The sequence below is a fragment of the Nannospalax galili genome, unplaced genomic scaffold (genome assembly GCF_000622305.1).
Source record: "Nannospalax galili isolate Female #2095 unplaced genomic scaffold, S.galili_v1.0 scaffold10, whole genome shotgun sequence".
Classification (NCBI taxonomy): Eukaryota; Metazoa; Chordata; class Mammalia; order Rodentia; family Spalacidae; genus Nannospalax; species Nannospalax galili.
The window spans coordinates 7035801-7052110 of NW_008331140.1; the positions used below are offsets into that span (position 1 = coordinate 7035801).

Consider the following 16310-nt stretch of genomic DNA (forward strand, 5'->3'; position numbering starts at 1 on the left):
CCATTTAATTTCTTGGAAGTCATTTACATTGGTGGAAGTTGGAATAATGACAATCTACCTACAAGTCTTCTTGCCAATCATCATAGTCATAGACCAGTAAGACTATAAAACCACAGTATACTGAAGACAAAATAATTATTGATCATCCTGGTTTCAGTAACCTATTCCAAAAATATAAGCTGTCATTCCTATAGCTGTATGCCAAGACCCTGGAAGGGGGACAGGCAGGTAGCTGGCACCACACTGATGGCTGCATTTGACCTAAACCAACTGCACTTTAGTAGCCACTCTTCTGAAAGTTGCAAATGTTGCAATAACCCCTGCAGATCCAAAATACTTACTTCAGACACTTCCCACTAGTACTGTGGCTGTGCATGTAGGAAGCATAATTCCTGGCGTGTCCTACTTTGTCATCCTTGCTTGGTTATAAATGCTGACAAATGTGAATTGATATTTTAGATTTATTCAGGGATGGCTTTGGAAGCAATCCCCTTTTCCACTGCCTGATTGCTGAAGCACCCAATCAACAAATAGAATCAGGTAATGTAGATCTTTCATCTCTAATTTAATCCAGAATGTATTTTCTATATCTGAAAACAAAGTAGAGTTATAGCTCATGTAAATAGCACTAAGAAGGGTATAAATGTACAAACTGGTGTATTTTTAAATAAAAAAAAACTGTTACGGTAGCTCTGGTTATACAAATATTAAAAAATTTAAGAACATATGTTCGTTGTGTGACACTATTCCTGGGGAGATGTGAACAAATGTCTACTCACCCCAGATAGGGGACCAATGACAGACCAAAGTAAAGATACCACAAAAGTCCAACTTGATGAACCAATGAGTTTTATTGGCAGATTTATAAGAGTATGAGTGAGGAGTTCCTTACAAGAGCAGAAATGACTCAAAGGAAACTGCTTCACCAAAATCTTACCCCAGTATGGGTGATGGTGCCCCAAAGCAGGACACCTGAAGTATACTGCACACCATGTGGGCAGCTCAACAGGTTGGAGAGTATCCTTTCCAAGTAGCTCAATTGGTCTGAGCCTCTTCTAGGCAGCTCAGCTTGTGGGAGATCCCCTCCACACTCCTTAGGGTTTATATACACTCGGGAGGGAGAGACCTAGTGAATCTGGTCAGTCTCAGAGACTTCCTGAGGCTACTGGGTTGTTTACTTCCTGAGCTTATTGAGGAGCTTTCTGCAGGATGGACTTTCACTTCCCTTTGGAGCATCCTGTTTTAACTCCCTTTCAATATCCTGCCTCTTAAGAAGCTTCCCTACAGGATGGACTGTTTCATCTCCCCTCAGAACATCCTGCATCATAAGGAGCTTCCCTCCAAGGTGGAATATCTTATCTTGGAGGAAATTGATTCACAACACTGTCAAACCACATGAAATACTATCTTTTAAAGGTTGTATATAATCAAAGTAAACCTTCTGTATTGTATATTTTTCTATATTGTATATTTATATACTGAGACTTTATCCATCAAGCATTTATTTCTTTACTAGTTAAAACAAACAAATACCCTCTGGTATTCTATTTTGAGATTTATAAATTTCTATGATTTAAAGCATTAGCCTCTTTTTCTCCTCTCTCCTCTTGCCCTAGGAACACTAACTATTGGATTTGCCATGTACTACTTCACATATGACACACGGATTGGCAAGGTGCTTCACCTAGAGGACTTTTATATCACTGAGGCTTATCAAGGTAAACGTACAACTATAATGCTACTTACAAATACTTTTTAAATTAAGTTACATTTTAATGAAAGGACTAGAGACTCATTTTTGTGTCACTGATTTTTAAAATAAATAATCTATTACCACTTTATCATGCTAATTAGATATAAAAATATATGAAAAACATTCAGATTTGAGCCTCAATATATGCTATTTAGAATATATGACAACAAGATACAGGGTTTTATATCTTATTACCTCAAAACTAAAGCAAGTAACTACTTAAGTGAAGTTTTTCAACCTAAAGTCTCCATTTGGCAATACCTATTTTACAGGTCAAGGTATTGGGACTGAAATGCTGAAGAAGCTAAGTCAGGTATGTATTACAGTTAGTATTGATAGTCTATATATTACCTTTTTATTCATCAAGCATTATTAAACAGGGCATAGATTATTTAATCATATCACTTAAATGTAATACCAGGGCTGGGGAGATGGCTCAGTTGGTAAAGTGCTTGCCTTGTAAGCATGAGGACTTGAATTCAATCCCCAGAACCCATATAAAAGGCTGGGAATGGTGGTGCACACTTGTAACCCAGTGATGAGGAGATGGAACAGGTAGAGACTGGTGGATCTCTGGTGCTTACTGGCCAGTCAATCTAACTTATGTGGAGAAATTTCAGGCCAATGAGAGATACTGTCTCAAACAAAAAGTGGATGGCACCAAAGTTGTGCTCAGATCTCCACATATAGATAGAAAAAAGAGATAGTGAGATAATGTGTAATCTACAAGCAGACTACATTATCTTCTATCAATGATAAATAAACATGAGGGACAGTATAATGCAATTTTACTCATGAAATGTGATTTGTAATGATAGAAAATGGCCTTTTATATTTATGGAATATCTGTGAGAACATGTGTTATACTTAATGTAAACTTGTTTTGTAGAATAAGAACTTTGTAAGTCAATTTGGGGCTTATAAAGAATTTAAAGGCTAGACTAGTAGGACTGTTTTTTCTTTTCACATTTATGGATAAGTCCAAAAGACAGCTATATTATTTCAAATTATTATACACATATAGTATATACAGTAGACTGTCAGTAAAATGTAAACAACTATACTGTCAAATAAAGATAACTACCTACTTGTTTGTTTTGAAATAGGTAGCACTCAGCACCCAATGCAATGCCATGCAGTTTCTTGTTGTCATTTGGAACCAGGAGTCTGTTGAATACTACACTCGTCTAGGGGCTTTAGACCTTTCCTGTGAGGGAGGCTGGCATTTGTTCAGGTTTAAGGTAGAAGATCTCCTGGAAATTGCAGAAGAATGAAAAAAATCCTAGTTAACAACTCCTCCCAACGTAGGCTCCAACATTTGAATGTCACCTAAGTAACAGCACTTTAACTTTGAATGTTGTAAAATACAGCAAGTGATCCTAATATTCTTGTACATATTTTATTTTGAAATGATTTTGCAGATATAGTCAACTCTCAATTACCCAAACTAAATACTAATGACTTATAAGAGTTCTCACAATATAAGAGTACATAATTCAATAACCACTGACACTGGGCTTTAAGTTTTTAATAACTATATTTCATCAAGTGTAGGATGCTGATTTTTTCACATTTTAATATATTTGAGATTGGGATAAATGCTACACAAAAATGATATCTTAAAGATTTATGATGCTTTATGTAAGATGAAGTATGGTATGTTTAAATAGAATTAGGTATCCATTAGAATAAAAATCCATTAGAATAAATCCATTAGAATCCAAAGTTCTATTAGAAATGGAAGTAGGTATCCATTAGAATAGAACTAAAAATCCAGTGCTAAGTTCTAAAATCCATACTTATGAAAAAATACCAAGGAACTGACTCCTCATCCTGATCAGATTTAATATTGTTGTGTCTTCGCCATTGTTCCATAACTACATTCCATTTCTGTACATCTGCAACTCATTGGTTGTACTTAGACAAGATACCACATACCACACTGTTATTTATATGTATGTTTCTATCCTTCCTGGTAGAGTATAGTCCTTTTTTAGCATTATAACTATTATTATGTAACCATCTACAACCATCACAGCAGAACAGTTGAATTTCTGATATGTATGTATCAGCCGTACATATTAAGAAGACTTATCAATGAGAAAATGCTTATTAAAATAGTGTAGGTTACATACATGTTTTACTGATGGTCTACTGTATATACTGTCTGTGCATAATAATTTGAAATAATATAGCTGTCTTTTGGACTTATCCATAGATGGGAAAATCCCCAAAACACGGGAATATAGTAGACCTGTAAACTCTATGATGGAGAATTGAGAAAGGTGACAGTTGAACTGTGCTTGAAATGTGAGTAGGAAGTTAAAATATGGAGTGAAACAAAATAGAAGGCATACAGAGAAGAAACTGCATAGGCAGTGAACAAGAGTCATAAAGAGCAAAGCATGTTCACTAATCAAGTGGAATGTCACTAATATTAATTGGAAAGGTGTGTAAGAAGGCAGATAAGGGCTGGAGGGATAGCTCGGCCATTAAAGGCTCAGGCTAACAACCCCCCCAAAAAAGGAAGATCGGATCAGACAGTATGCATTTTGATTTGGTTCTAAAAGCAATGGAACTGCTGAAAATTTCATTAAGAAACCTATTTCAGTCTCAACTTTCAGACTGTAAGAAAGCACTTACTATTCTAATGAAAAGAAGTTAGACTCAACTTTTGTACACAGCACACCCTCCCCTTACCTCTTCGTGGTGTGAATGTGTTATGTTCTCCCTGGAGGTACAGAAGTCATTTTGTGACTATGAGGTATGCTAAAGAGTTCAGTGTAGAAAGCCTAGGTATTGATGTTACTAACGAACCATTATACTAAGCCTATACCACTTAATTTCTGGCTTTAAATAGATATTTATTTGTTTAACTACTGTTACCTGGTTTGTTTACAAGCAAACCACATTTTAAAGTAAGAGAGAGGAAGACTAGTGGTGTGCAGATTACCCAGGATGTTGCTTTCATTTCAAGGGAGTGATGATGAAGATGTGAATAAGAACACTAATAGAATTAGAGAAGGAAGAATAATAAATAGATTTGAGAAAGATGAAATTGGGAGAGAATAGACAGAATTTTGTGTTTGCCTTAATGGCAAGGATGTATATTTGACATGATGCATAGGTAGAAAGGCTCATCAGAAATACAGATTTGTCCACAGCACTAGAAAGACATAGGGTCTGTAATATGATACAGAAATGGTAGCTTAAGCCAGTGAAGCTGCCTGAATGAAAATGAGACTCTACACAGCGGGTGGAAGCTGAAGAATTTCAGCATTTAAAGAACTTAAAGCAACATAATAATGAAGAATAACAAGAAAAGCAGGAGTAACAGAAAGCAAAGGGAGGGAGTGGCTAGGAGTCAATGATTACCCAATAATTCAAGTAGGTATTGAGGTCAGGATGTTGCAAGTTTCAAGAGAAATTGAAAGAGAGGAAGGACAGCAACACTAATTACTTTTAAAAGACATACAGTAATCATAAGCGCTCAAGAGGAAGGACAGCTTGCAGAAAGATGTAGACTGTTTTGTCTTTTTACTTTGCTTTTGTATAGAAAAGCTAAATCATTTGGCAGTTGAGGAAAAGAAATAAATAAAAAGAGAAACCAGAGACTTGAGATTAACAGGATGAAACACAGTCCTAAAAAAATTGGGAAGGAATGAGACAAGGAACCCAAGAAGAAACATTAGTGTTAGGAAAAGGAGTGTGACTAAGAAAGTAACTCTAGACGTTAGATGGGGAGTTGGGAATGGTCAGATTCAAGAACTGTACATTTTTGTCCTATGAAACAGGAAACAGCCAACTTTGATGGGTATAGGATGCCAGAGAAGAATGAAAGGTTTATAACACCTCTTTAGAGAAACAGAACATAACACTCAAGAAACCAGTAGCAAAACTGCTAAGCGTCATTAGTACCATGTAGTATAATGGTCCTCGTAAATAGAAATGTTTTCAGGTATTTAAGAGTAGTGAAAATAAATAAAAAAAAGACAGAAATCCAAGCCCATATGCCATTAAGATATGGATATTTTATTCTAGCTCTGGGAAATAAAAAAGTAGAGAGAACACATCCTTCAATTCTCCATTCTATGTTAACTGACAATAATTGGAAAACTGGAGTAGATACATATGTGCATATGCATAAATATGTATACATACACATGTGTATGCATATTTTAAGATTTTACTCTCACATTCACATCTTCACTCTATTTTGATTTCTAATAAATTCTGGTAGAAGTCATCAACTGCAGCCTAGTACTTCTATTTCCGTTTCCTGATCAATTACTTAATATTGTTTGTGTTGCATTCATAATTTGTGTTGAATTAATTTTATGATTGGCCAAACTGTTCATTTGAAGATGTCATGGAAAAACTTCAAGTCATGCTCTGCCAGTTACCCATTACATGAGTTTTCAGCACTTTTTGCAACTTCATACATCTTGCAGCTCTCTATGCAGGCTCCCTCTGCAATCTATTTCAGCCTCTAGTGCTGTACATATCTCTATCTTCTGGATGAGACTGCCCGTGATCCATGAGCTCAGGGCCAGGTATAAACTGTGTAGCACCTGATGAAGCATTAAAGTGAGAAAAACACATTTAACAAATTTACTGTTGGTACTGAGAATACAGCAGTGAACAAAATATAAGATCTCTTCATGAACCTATCATGGGTGAGACAGACAGTAACATACATAAAATATATAGTAAATCAGATGACGGTAAGTGCTGTGCAGAAAAAGAAGGCATGGGGGAAAACAGGAAGTAATTGTATAATTTCTAGTTTTATACAGGGTGGCTGAGTGATATTTGAGAAAAGAGTTGGGGGAGATAACATATACCCTGTAAGTATCTATGGGAAATGGCAAGTGTAATGGATACCTCAAGACCTAATATGGCTCGAGTACAGTAGACAAATGGTGGTCATAGGAGTGTGTCATAGGTGTGTCATAGGAGAGGAGATCAGGCTACTTTAGAGTCGTGGTTAATATTTGGAATTTTTTTAATGAGATGAGAAGCTACTGGGGGATTTTGAGTAAATAAATGACATAGTATTATGTTTTAAATAAGAGTATTCATGTCTGAAGAGAAGAGACCATAGGGGAACAAGGGTGGATATAGGGATACCAGTTGGGAAGCAAATGCTGAGAAATGCTGAGGGTTTAAATTTGAATGACAGTAATGGGAGGGTGGAAAAAAGACTGAAAAATTTTGAAGGTAAAATGATTAGAACTTTCTAAATGGATTAAATATGTTGTGTGATAAAGACTACCTTGAGACACTAGAAGAACGGGGAGGACATTTGTTGAAACAGAACAAAATATGGAGAAGTAGAACTTTTGGAAAGTAAATAAAATGTTAAAATTTTCCCCAATTTTTATTGAGTTTTTGTGCATTTCATATAATACATCTTATTCACATTTAAACCTCCTCTCACCTCCTCGCCCCTCACAGGGCCCCACCAACAGATTTCAGGTATTCTGTCATACATGTTAAGTCCTATCCAGATGTCCCTTGGTGCAAGTTCATCCACTGGAGTCTGGTCAGCCTATCTAGAATCACTCCCTTAAAGAATATCTACTCTCCCTCACCATGCAGTAATCATTTGCCAATAGTTCCTTGGCTAAGGTTTGGTCCTGCTGCCCATTTCCCCCCTTCTATGCTGGGTGTTTGTCTGATTAGGCCAGCATGCTTCTTATACATGCTGTCACCATTGTTGCAAGTTCATAAGCAGGTTCCCAGAGGCCTGAATGCCCATTTCCTTATGTTCATGCAGCAACCCTGACTCTTGCAATCTTTCTGCTCCCTCTCCCTCAATGGTCCCTGAGCTGTGGGTGAGTAAGGTTTAGTACAGGATAGGACTCATAGGAGGTCTATGATGGGATTCATGTGCCCTATTAACTGAACTGGGAAAATTTGACTCTACCATTACTAATCTTTGAAGATGGACATTGTATTCCGTAATAAATGTAGGTAACAAACCACAACAGCATTACATTTACATTTTTATCACCAAAAGAAATCATAGGTGTTTTCATATCACACTATTATATAGATTATCTTAAAATATTTTCACTTGCCCCACTTAAAAAGTACAAGTTATCAAATCTATTACTAAACAATATTTTAATACATCTAAATATGATCATATATTACTATATATTTACTTTTACATTTTAATACATTCTGAGAAAGGCCTTATCACAAAAAACACAGGGTAAAGTATGCCCAGCACTAAGTGACACATCTACAATGCAACCTCTACACCTAAGGCTTATGGAACACAGCAGAACAAGGGCAGAGAGAATAGACTCTCACCAGAGAAGCTTTCTCATGCAATACATGGTGACTGACACAGAAAGCCACAACTGGCCAAGATGCAAAGAATAAGAGACTGAAGGGAGCATGTCCCATGATAGGATTCCTATACTAAACCTCTGCCACTCAGGGCTCAGGGATCATGGTAGAAGGAGGCGTGGGGAGACTGGAAGAGCCAACAATGGTGGATGACCACAAGGAAATAAGAGTTTTCCAAGCTTCTGTGAACTTGCTCATATGAATTTACAGTAATAGTGCCAGCATGCACAAGTCCCATGCATACTCAAACCAGACATAACCCAGCATAGAAGTGAGAAAACGGGTAAGAAGCCCGAACCTTAGCTGAGGAACTATTGGCAGGTGATCACTGCTGGATGAGGGAGAGTTCATCTTCCTTAAGGGAGTGGCGCTAGACAGGCTGAACAGGCTCCAGTGGATGGATTCACACTGACAGACATCTGGGGACACAAACTTGACTCCATAGTCCTTAACAATTATGACACAATACACGAACTCTGGTGAGGGGACTATGGGGTGTGCAGATAGGGGAGGGGGTCTAAATGTGATTATGATGTATTGTACAAACTACATTAAAATTCAAGAAAACAATTTAAAATTTTAAAATAAAGAACGGCTAGTGGCTCTGCTCTTGCCAGTTTTTCTCAAATGCATCTTCACTGCCACCTGGTGGCAGCCATCGTTCGAAGTGAAAAGTGTTATTTGAAAGTTTTTGGAAACATTTTTACCTTATCTTTGAGAATTTCATACACGTACAAAATAAAGTCTGATAATATCTAACCCCCATTTCTCCATTCCACCCCCTACCATATTTCCCCAAATATATGCCCCTCCGAGCGCCGTGTCTTTTTTTTTTTTTTTGTAACTAATTAAGTGTAGTTAGTATTGCCCATATGTGCACGTATGAGGCCACGCACTGTAACATCAAGAACCTACCAGTGGCCATTCATAGATATATCTAATGCATTGTAATCATATCTACCCCCACTCCCTCCCTCCACATCACCCTGGCCCCTCTCCTCAGTATATCTCCCTTCCCAGATCAAGTTTCCTCCCTCCTCCCACCCTTTTTTCTTCCTCTTTTCTTTTTTCCTCCTTTATATCTCCCTTCCCAGTTCAAGTTTCTCTCTCTCTCTCTCTCTCTCTCTCTCTCTCTCTCTCTCTCTCATCCTCTCATCCAATCAGTGCTGTTCATATGTGCATAGTTGTGGATTCATCCACTGGAGTATGGACAACCTGACAGTGGCTACTCCTCTAAGATAAGTGTATCATACAGATATATTAGTAGGGATGTGATAATTTAATATGGCTGTGTCAGATTTGCTTAACAATGCACATAAATTAGTAAGGCCTCTAGCACTGTTATTTTCTTCTTACTTTATATTCTTGTCCTGAATCTAGTCAAAGATTTGGTTCACATAAATTTCCTGAACTGGAAAAGTCCAGAATTCTGCCCTGAAATCACCAATCCTCACAAAGTCTTAAAGGGTTGAAATACATGTGGAAGTTTTTGTATAATTGTTCTGGTGAGAGGCCACATCACAGGAGATTCAGATGTGTAATTATTACATAGAGTCTGAGCCTATTAATTTTGAAGAAAAAAAAAACTTTCATGTAATTGTGTATGGATCCCTCCAGTTTAGAACCACTTAGCCTAAAGCATCTGGATTTTACTCTTTCTAAAAGCTACATCTCATGTTCATCTGACAGATTAAGGACCCTACATTCCCTGTTAGAAATCTGTCCACTCTGTGAGCTGATCAAAAGCTCTCTCGTTCTCCAAATGCATGAGCTGTCATAAAACTATTCTTCAGTGCCAATGCCTAGTCACTACACTTTCTTTGTGCTTTATCACATTTTTTGACTCTAATAACAACCAATTTTCTGCTTAATGGGTTTTGGTCCCCTTTTAAAAATGCCATGTCATAGCAACCAGAAAAGGAATAAAGATGTTTAAGATTAGAAGACAATAATGGATTACTTCAATGTTATTAGATAATTTACTGACAATTTATTCACATATTGAAACAAGTTAGCTATAAAAGGTGGGAGAGATCCCTCATAAATCACTCAGAAAAGTTAGGGTTGTTGGAAATTCTACGTTTGCTTGTATTTAAAGTCAGGATGACGTTCCATATTCACCTTCTCAGCAGTCAAACACTTAAAGAGACTAGCCACTGCAAAGTCATTTTTCACAAACTGCCCTATTTTTTTCTCTGTGTTTAAGTTAGTATTTTTCATTGACTTGTCTTTTGGCTAATTAATGCTGTATTCTGTATATAATCTGTTGTTTAATCCCACTCAATGAATTGTTCATTTTAGGTACTGTATTTTCCATTTCTAAAATATGGTCCTGTGTTTTTTTTTAATTGATTTCAAATCCTTGTGAAATTTTTTTATCATCCATTTTTGGATGCCCATCATTTTGTCCATCATTTTTTTCAATATAACATATGAATCACAGTTATCACAATGTCCCTTTCTGCCAATTTCAATATTTATGTCATCCATGGGTCTGGGGCTTTTACTTTTTTTCATTAACAGTCATGTTGTTCTATTTATTTGGATGACTATCATTTTACCTAGCATTTTGGTTGTATGGTATAAAAGAACTGTAGGTGTTCCAGCTGATACCAACTACCAGAGACAGAGCCTCTTTTCCTCTTTTAAGAAGGACGACACACTTATCATCTCAATCCAGCCAAGCATTGAGCTGGGCTTGGCTGTGTTATAATTTTATTCAGACAGTCGCTAATTTTCTAGCTCCTCCTTGTTTGTCCAGCATGGCACTCCCAATTCCAAACAAAAAAATTTCCATCTCCTTAGGACTATAAGGATGTAGAACATCTGGTCTTTCCCTGCAGAGGGTTAGGCTGTTTATTCTACTGATCTACAAACAGCTCAATGAATATCATCAGGGGGACAAAGTTTTACACATGTAGCTTAATTTCTTCCTGCAGAATAGGAATTGAAAATGTTTTCTGCAAAAGGTGAAGAGTATTTTCAATTTTGTGAACCTTATAATGTCCACTGATACTGTTCAACTCTGTCACTGTAGTACAAAAGAAACCACCATAGATAATATATAACCAAATAGATTTGATTATATTCAAATAAATCTTTATTGGCCAATTTTCATACATTTGTCTCCTGGAATAAAACAGTATTCTTTTCATTTTTTTCAACCATTTAAATTATGTACAAACCAATCAGCTTGTAGAATGTATAAAAACAAGTAATGAGTGAGCTTTGGCAATAGCTGGTAGGTTACTAGCCACTACTGTAGAGAAGCATTAATCCTGTAAAATTGTGAGGAAATTCATTCTGCTTTCATTAGATTTTCGAAGTGGTCAATGACATCAAATTTATAAATATATGACTCCCCAAATAATGTAATTTTAACCTTAAATGTACATGAGATAGTATGGACTAATGAAATTCATATTCAAAGCTATAGTGTCAGTCAAATATTTCTATTCTGTATGGTGATAAGTGGTGACCATAGCTAGATTTTCTAGCTATTGATCTTAAATTATATCAAATGAAAATCTGCTCATCACTAAAACATCTAGTTATGCTAGGCAAACAAGTTTTTAAAATTATTAATACTCATTGACAAATCTGTATATACGTGACACAGTACTTTACATTTAATCTTATTTAAAATAGGATGTGATGGCACACACCTATAATTCCAGCACTCGGGAGGCTGAGGCAAGAGGGCTGCCAGTAGTTTAAGTCCAACCTGAGTTGCATATTAAGATCCTTTGTGTGTGTTTGTGTGTGTGTGTGTGTGTGTGTGTGTGTGTGTGTGTCTGTGTGTGTGCAGATGAGAGAGAGAAAAAGAAAGAGAGAGAGAAAGAGAAAGAAAGAAAGAAAGAAAAACAGAGAAACAGAGGGGCAGAAACAGATTTACTCCTAATAGCAGTCTTGTGAGGATTATTTTGTGGATGAAGAAAGTGAAGCTGTGGTGTCAGGTATCTTGCCTCAGGCAATAGAATGATTAAATCATTGCATTTGGCATTTAGCCTTAAGTCATATCCTAAACCCATGATCATAATCACTACTGTTTCCTATGTCACAGAACTTTGGGATTATAGGTGAAATGGAGAAACCATAAATTCAGAGAGTAAGATAATCACCTTCCAATGACATATTGTTATGAACTGAATGTACACTCTTATGCTTTATACACTAAAACCCTAACCACCAACGTGACAGCATTCTGAAGTGAGGCCTCTTGGAAGCAATCAGGATTAGATGAAGTGATGTGGGTAGAGCCCTTATGAATGGAATTTGTGTTCTATGAAGTGTTGTCCTGACGACAACTTGTTTCATTTCTCTTCCTTACCATGTGAGGATACAAGAGGTCAACTATGAGCCAGAAGAGTTCAGAAGAACCTGGCTGTGCTGACACCCTGTTCTTGCACGTTAGTCTCTAGAATGGAAGATATAAACTACTACTATAAGCAATACAATGTATGGTATCCCTTTATATAGTAGCATGAACTCAGACATGTGATAATGACAAATATTGCTGTCATCTACTTCCCACTCCAGGTCTCTCTAGAATGCTCTTCATATACCACATCATCCAAGACAGGTGGGTAAAGGGTTCCAGAACATAGGTATATAAAGAAAAAAAAATTAGGTAAGGGTATTTCGGTCCCAATTTAAGCTTCCCAACAGCTGCGATTACAGGTAGGCACCACGATGCCCACCACTGATGACAGCTTTTATAAAGATTGAGAGAGAAGAAGGATGCAATTAGAGACTAAATTCTGGTTTTAAATTAGAAAAAATATACACAATAAAAAAAGGTGGGACTGCAGCATCTGGAGGATCTTGGCTATAAATATAGCTCTGCTACCGAGAAGCTGAATGATCTGGAAAAAGTTGTTTAAGCTCCTGAAACTTTTCATCATGAAATGGGAATAATTACTAATATATCAGAGGTGGGGTTTTTGTTTGTTTTGTGGGTTGAATAACAATATACATAAGGACTCTGCATCACAGTACATGTTTTATCAAGGGAAGATAATATCACTATTTCCACTTTTTTCCCCCTCTAAGTTAGTTATATTTCCTTTGCAGTAATGCACCTTTTTGGGTCGAATCATTCACACTGTTCAGAAAGACAAATCTATGCAAATCAGTGACTGGTAGGTTCATGTGAAGATGTGGTTTTAAACACTTCACTACATTCTTTTTTGATCAGTCAAATCATAGTAGATTTCCTTAGGAAATATAACTATCCCTTTTTGGTCCCACAAAGTATTAATTGCAAATACTGAATACTAGCAAAGTTGTAACAGTGCTACATCTATTATTTGATGCTGAAATTTCTCTTGGTGCCTGAACTTAATAAAACTACAGATGGTAGAAACCAAGACTGAAAGGAGACTGACAGGAAACTGACAGAAGACTGACAGGTAAACAGCTTGAGAAGTGGAAGCTGATATCCTTTATGTAGGTGTGACTCATAACTGTCAACTGATACAATCCAGAAAGGTACACTTTCCTCCTCCTGATAAAATAGATCACATTTATAAAGTGATATTAAATGTTTCACTCAAACTGGCAGTGCCACTCTACGCCCTCACACAGAAAGACTTGCATTATGAACTAGGTGGTGATTAAAAAAAATTCAAGTATTTAAGTCCCTTATGTTTATAACCCAAAAAGAGATTCAAAGCAAATATATTAGAGATAACATTCAGGAAAATATATAAGTTCAAAGTACCAATTACAGTGCTATAAAATGATTTAGTAAAATAATGGCAACAAAACTGAATAATTTCAAACAAACCTGAGGTGGGTTCGGATTTGGTCTTTGTCTCAAAGGTGAGTTCTTTTGGCAAAGGCACTGAATGTTTCAGGACATGCACTGTTTGGGGAGGTGGTTCATCAGACCTTCCTACCTGTTTACCAAGAAAGATTTGTCTTTCATAAATAAATCATTTTAATAAACAAATAAAATATAGAATTACATTATAGCAAGGTTTTGGGATTCTGCTCTTTATTTTCATTTTGTCCTCGGCTTCTATCTATTATCACCATTACAAACCAAGACTAACATCAACAAAAGTTACTGTGTACCTTTTTGGATTATTTAAACTTTACCTTAGTTTTTTCTTTAGGTTCAGGGAGTGGTTCTTTTTTATTGCTTTTTGTCCACAATGATTTAACAGCTTCATATATTTGCTGGCTTGTAGTGTATGCCTTTTTCCCAGTTATCTAACAATAAAAAAAGAAAGACAAGTAACATTTTAAAAGCTAAAACAAACATACTTTAAAATTTCTATCAGGGGCTGGAGAGTTGGCTCAGAGGTTAAGAACACTGACTGTTCTTGCAGAAGACCTGGGTTCGGTTCCAGCACCCACATAGCAGCTAACAACTGTCCATAACTCCAGTTCCAGGGGACCTGACAGGCTCTTCTGTCCTCTGTGGGCACTGCACGATACGGGTGCATTTATCTACATGCAGGCATAACACTCATACACATAAAGTAAAAATAAATAAATAAACAATTTAAAATTCCTATCAAGTTATTTATTTATTTATTTATTTAATAACCACATGATTAGAAGAAGCATTTCATTACAGTGTTAACATATTCAATAACAATTTCCAGAGCAAAGATGCATCTCTTTCAAAATTGGCTGTAATTTTTAGGTTAACAGTTGAATTAATACAGTTTTGCAATATTGTACTCAGTATAAACCCTATAAGACATAAAATTGAATGAGGTTTTAACCTTTAAAAAAGATCTCCATTTCATTTTAAAATACACTGTTTCATACAGAAAACCTTATTGTCAATGCTACTAACACTTAGATGTTTGCACATGTGTCTCTAATCTCTATGTATCTGATTATTACTAGTGAGAGTCAGTTACTTTCTGAGATCCTTGGCACCTGAGCACGGATATAAAATCATCAGGTAGATTTCAACAGTAATGTTTTTCACCTCTACTAATTAACATGAAGCGAATTTTTATGCTTTTTTATTTGTTAATTTTTTTGTGTGTATTTCATACAGAACATTCCAAACAATCTTATTCATCTATATACCCACATCCCAAATGGCACCCTCCCATAGCCTCCCTCACAACTGGAGGCCATACACTCTGTAATCCCTGTTACTGTCCACTGTGTTGTCAGCACACCCAGCCATTCCCCAGTGCTTGTCCATCTGCTGAATCTAGTCAGCCTATGTACAGTTCCTTCTTTTAGATCAGCTCTTCCTCATCTAGCAGCAATCAGTTGCCAATATTCCTTTAGATCAGATTAGAGTCTGCTGTTCATTTTCCCAGTTCCATGTTAGGTTACTGTCTGAGAGTCTCCTGCACCACCCTGAGGAAAGTATCTCCTGTCTGGCATTGTTTCTTGTTATGTAGCCTTTAGCTATACAAATGGATTCTTGAAGAATTATATTGATTCCTTCAGTCTTTGGTTATACTTTCCTTTTGGGTGTTTAAGACCATACAATTGGCCCAGATAGACCAATTTATTTTTACTCTCTTTTTTAAAAAAAATTATTATTTTTACTTTATGTGTATGTGTGTATTGCCTGCATGTAGATAAGTGCACCCATGTCATGCAATGCCCGCAGACATCAGAAGAGGATGTTGGATCCTCTGGGACTGGAGCTATGGACAGTTGTTAGCTGCCAGGTGGGTGCTGGGATACGAACCCGGGTCTTCTGCATGAACCACCAGTGTTCTTAACCACTGAGCCATTTCTCCAGCCCCTTTATTTTTACTCTTAAGGATGTTTGAGGATCTGTTCCTCAGGGGTCACATGGACTTGGAAGGAGCCCATGGCTCCTTTATTTCACCAGTTCCACCTATGTGAAGATAAGTCAAAGGTCCTTCTCAACCATGGCTGGCTTCACTTGGAAGCATGGAGGAAATGTTTATCTGTTTTGACCCTCTTCTATGTAGACCAGACACTGGTTCAAGTCCATTTGGTGGGGTCTCCATGGCCTCCTTGATCAAGAGGACAGGTAATCTGTGACAGTTACAGGTCATTTTGAGTGATTATGTCACAATCTACAGTAAAAATATCAACCTCTAGTTTACATAACACAAAGGAGTATTTCCCAAATCTTGTATGAAAAATTTCTTGTATCATGTAAAAGTCAAATGTAACATGTCAATTTAAAATTGCATCTATTTATTTTAACATTATTTTTGTGGTGTTAAGGATAAATCCC

General features: G+C 36.6%; 2 protein-coding genes across 3 annotated transcripts in view; one reads left to right on the forward strand and one right to left on the reverse strand.

The window, feature by feature from the left end:
* Satl1 (spermidine/spermine N1-acetyl transferase like 1) overlaps nucleotides 1–6116 on the forward strand; it is a 24938-nt gene extending 18822 nt beyond the window's left edge. Inside the window, exons 3-6 of the mRNA XM_008822909.2 lie at nucleotides 460–540; nucleotides 1617–1718; nucleotides 2026–2066; nucleotides 2860–6116. Of these exons, the coding sequence (XP_008821131.1) occupies nucleotides 460–540; nucleotides 1617–1718; nucleotides 2026–2066; nucleotides 2860–3027 (392 nt within the window). The 3' untranslated portion in view covers nucleotides 3028–6116. The remainder of the gene's footprint in view (nucleotides 1–459; nucleotides 541–1616; nucleotides 1719–2025; nucleotides 2067–2859) is intronic.
* Nucleotides 5765–16310, reverse strand: part of Apool (apolipoprotein O like) — a 67886-nt gene continuing 57340 nt past the window's right edge. For both annotated transcript variants that reach the window (XM_008822568.2, XM_029558599.1), the window contains 3 exons: nucleotides 14216–14329; nucleotides 13902–14013; nucleotides 5765–6324 (listed from right to left, as the gene is read on the reverse strand). In XM_008822568.2, the coding sequence (XP_008820790.1) occupies nucleotides 6236–6324; nucleotides 13902–14013; nucleotides 14216–14329 (315 nt within the window). In that variant the 3' untranslated portion in view covers nucleotides 5765–6235. The remainder of the gene's footprint in view (nucleotides 6325–13901; nucleotides 14014–14215; nucleotides 14330–16310) is intronic.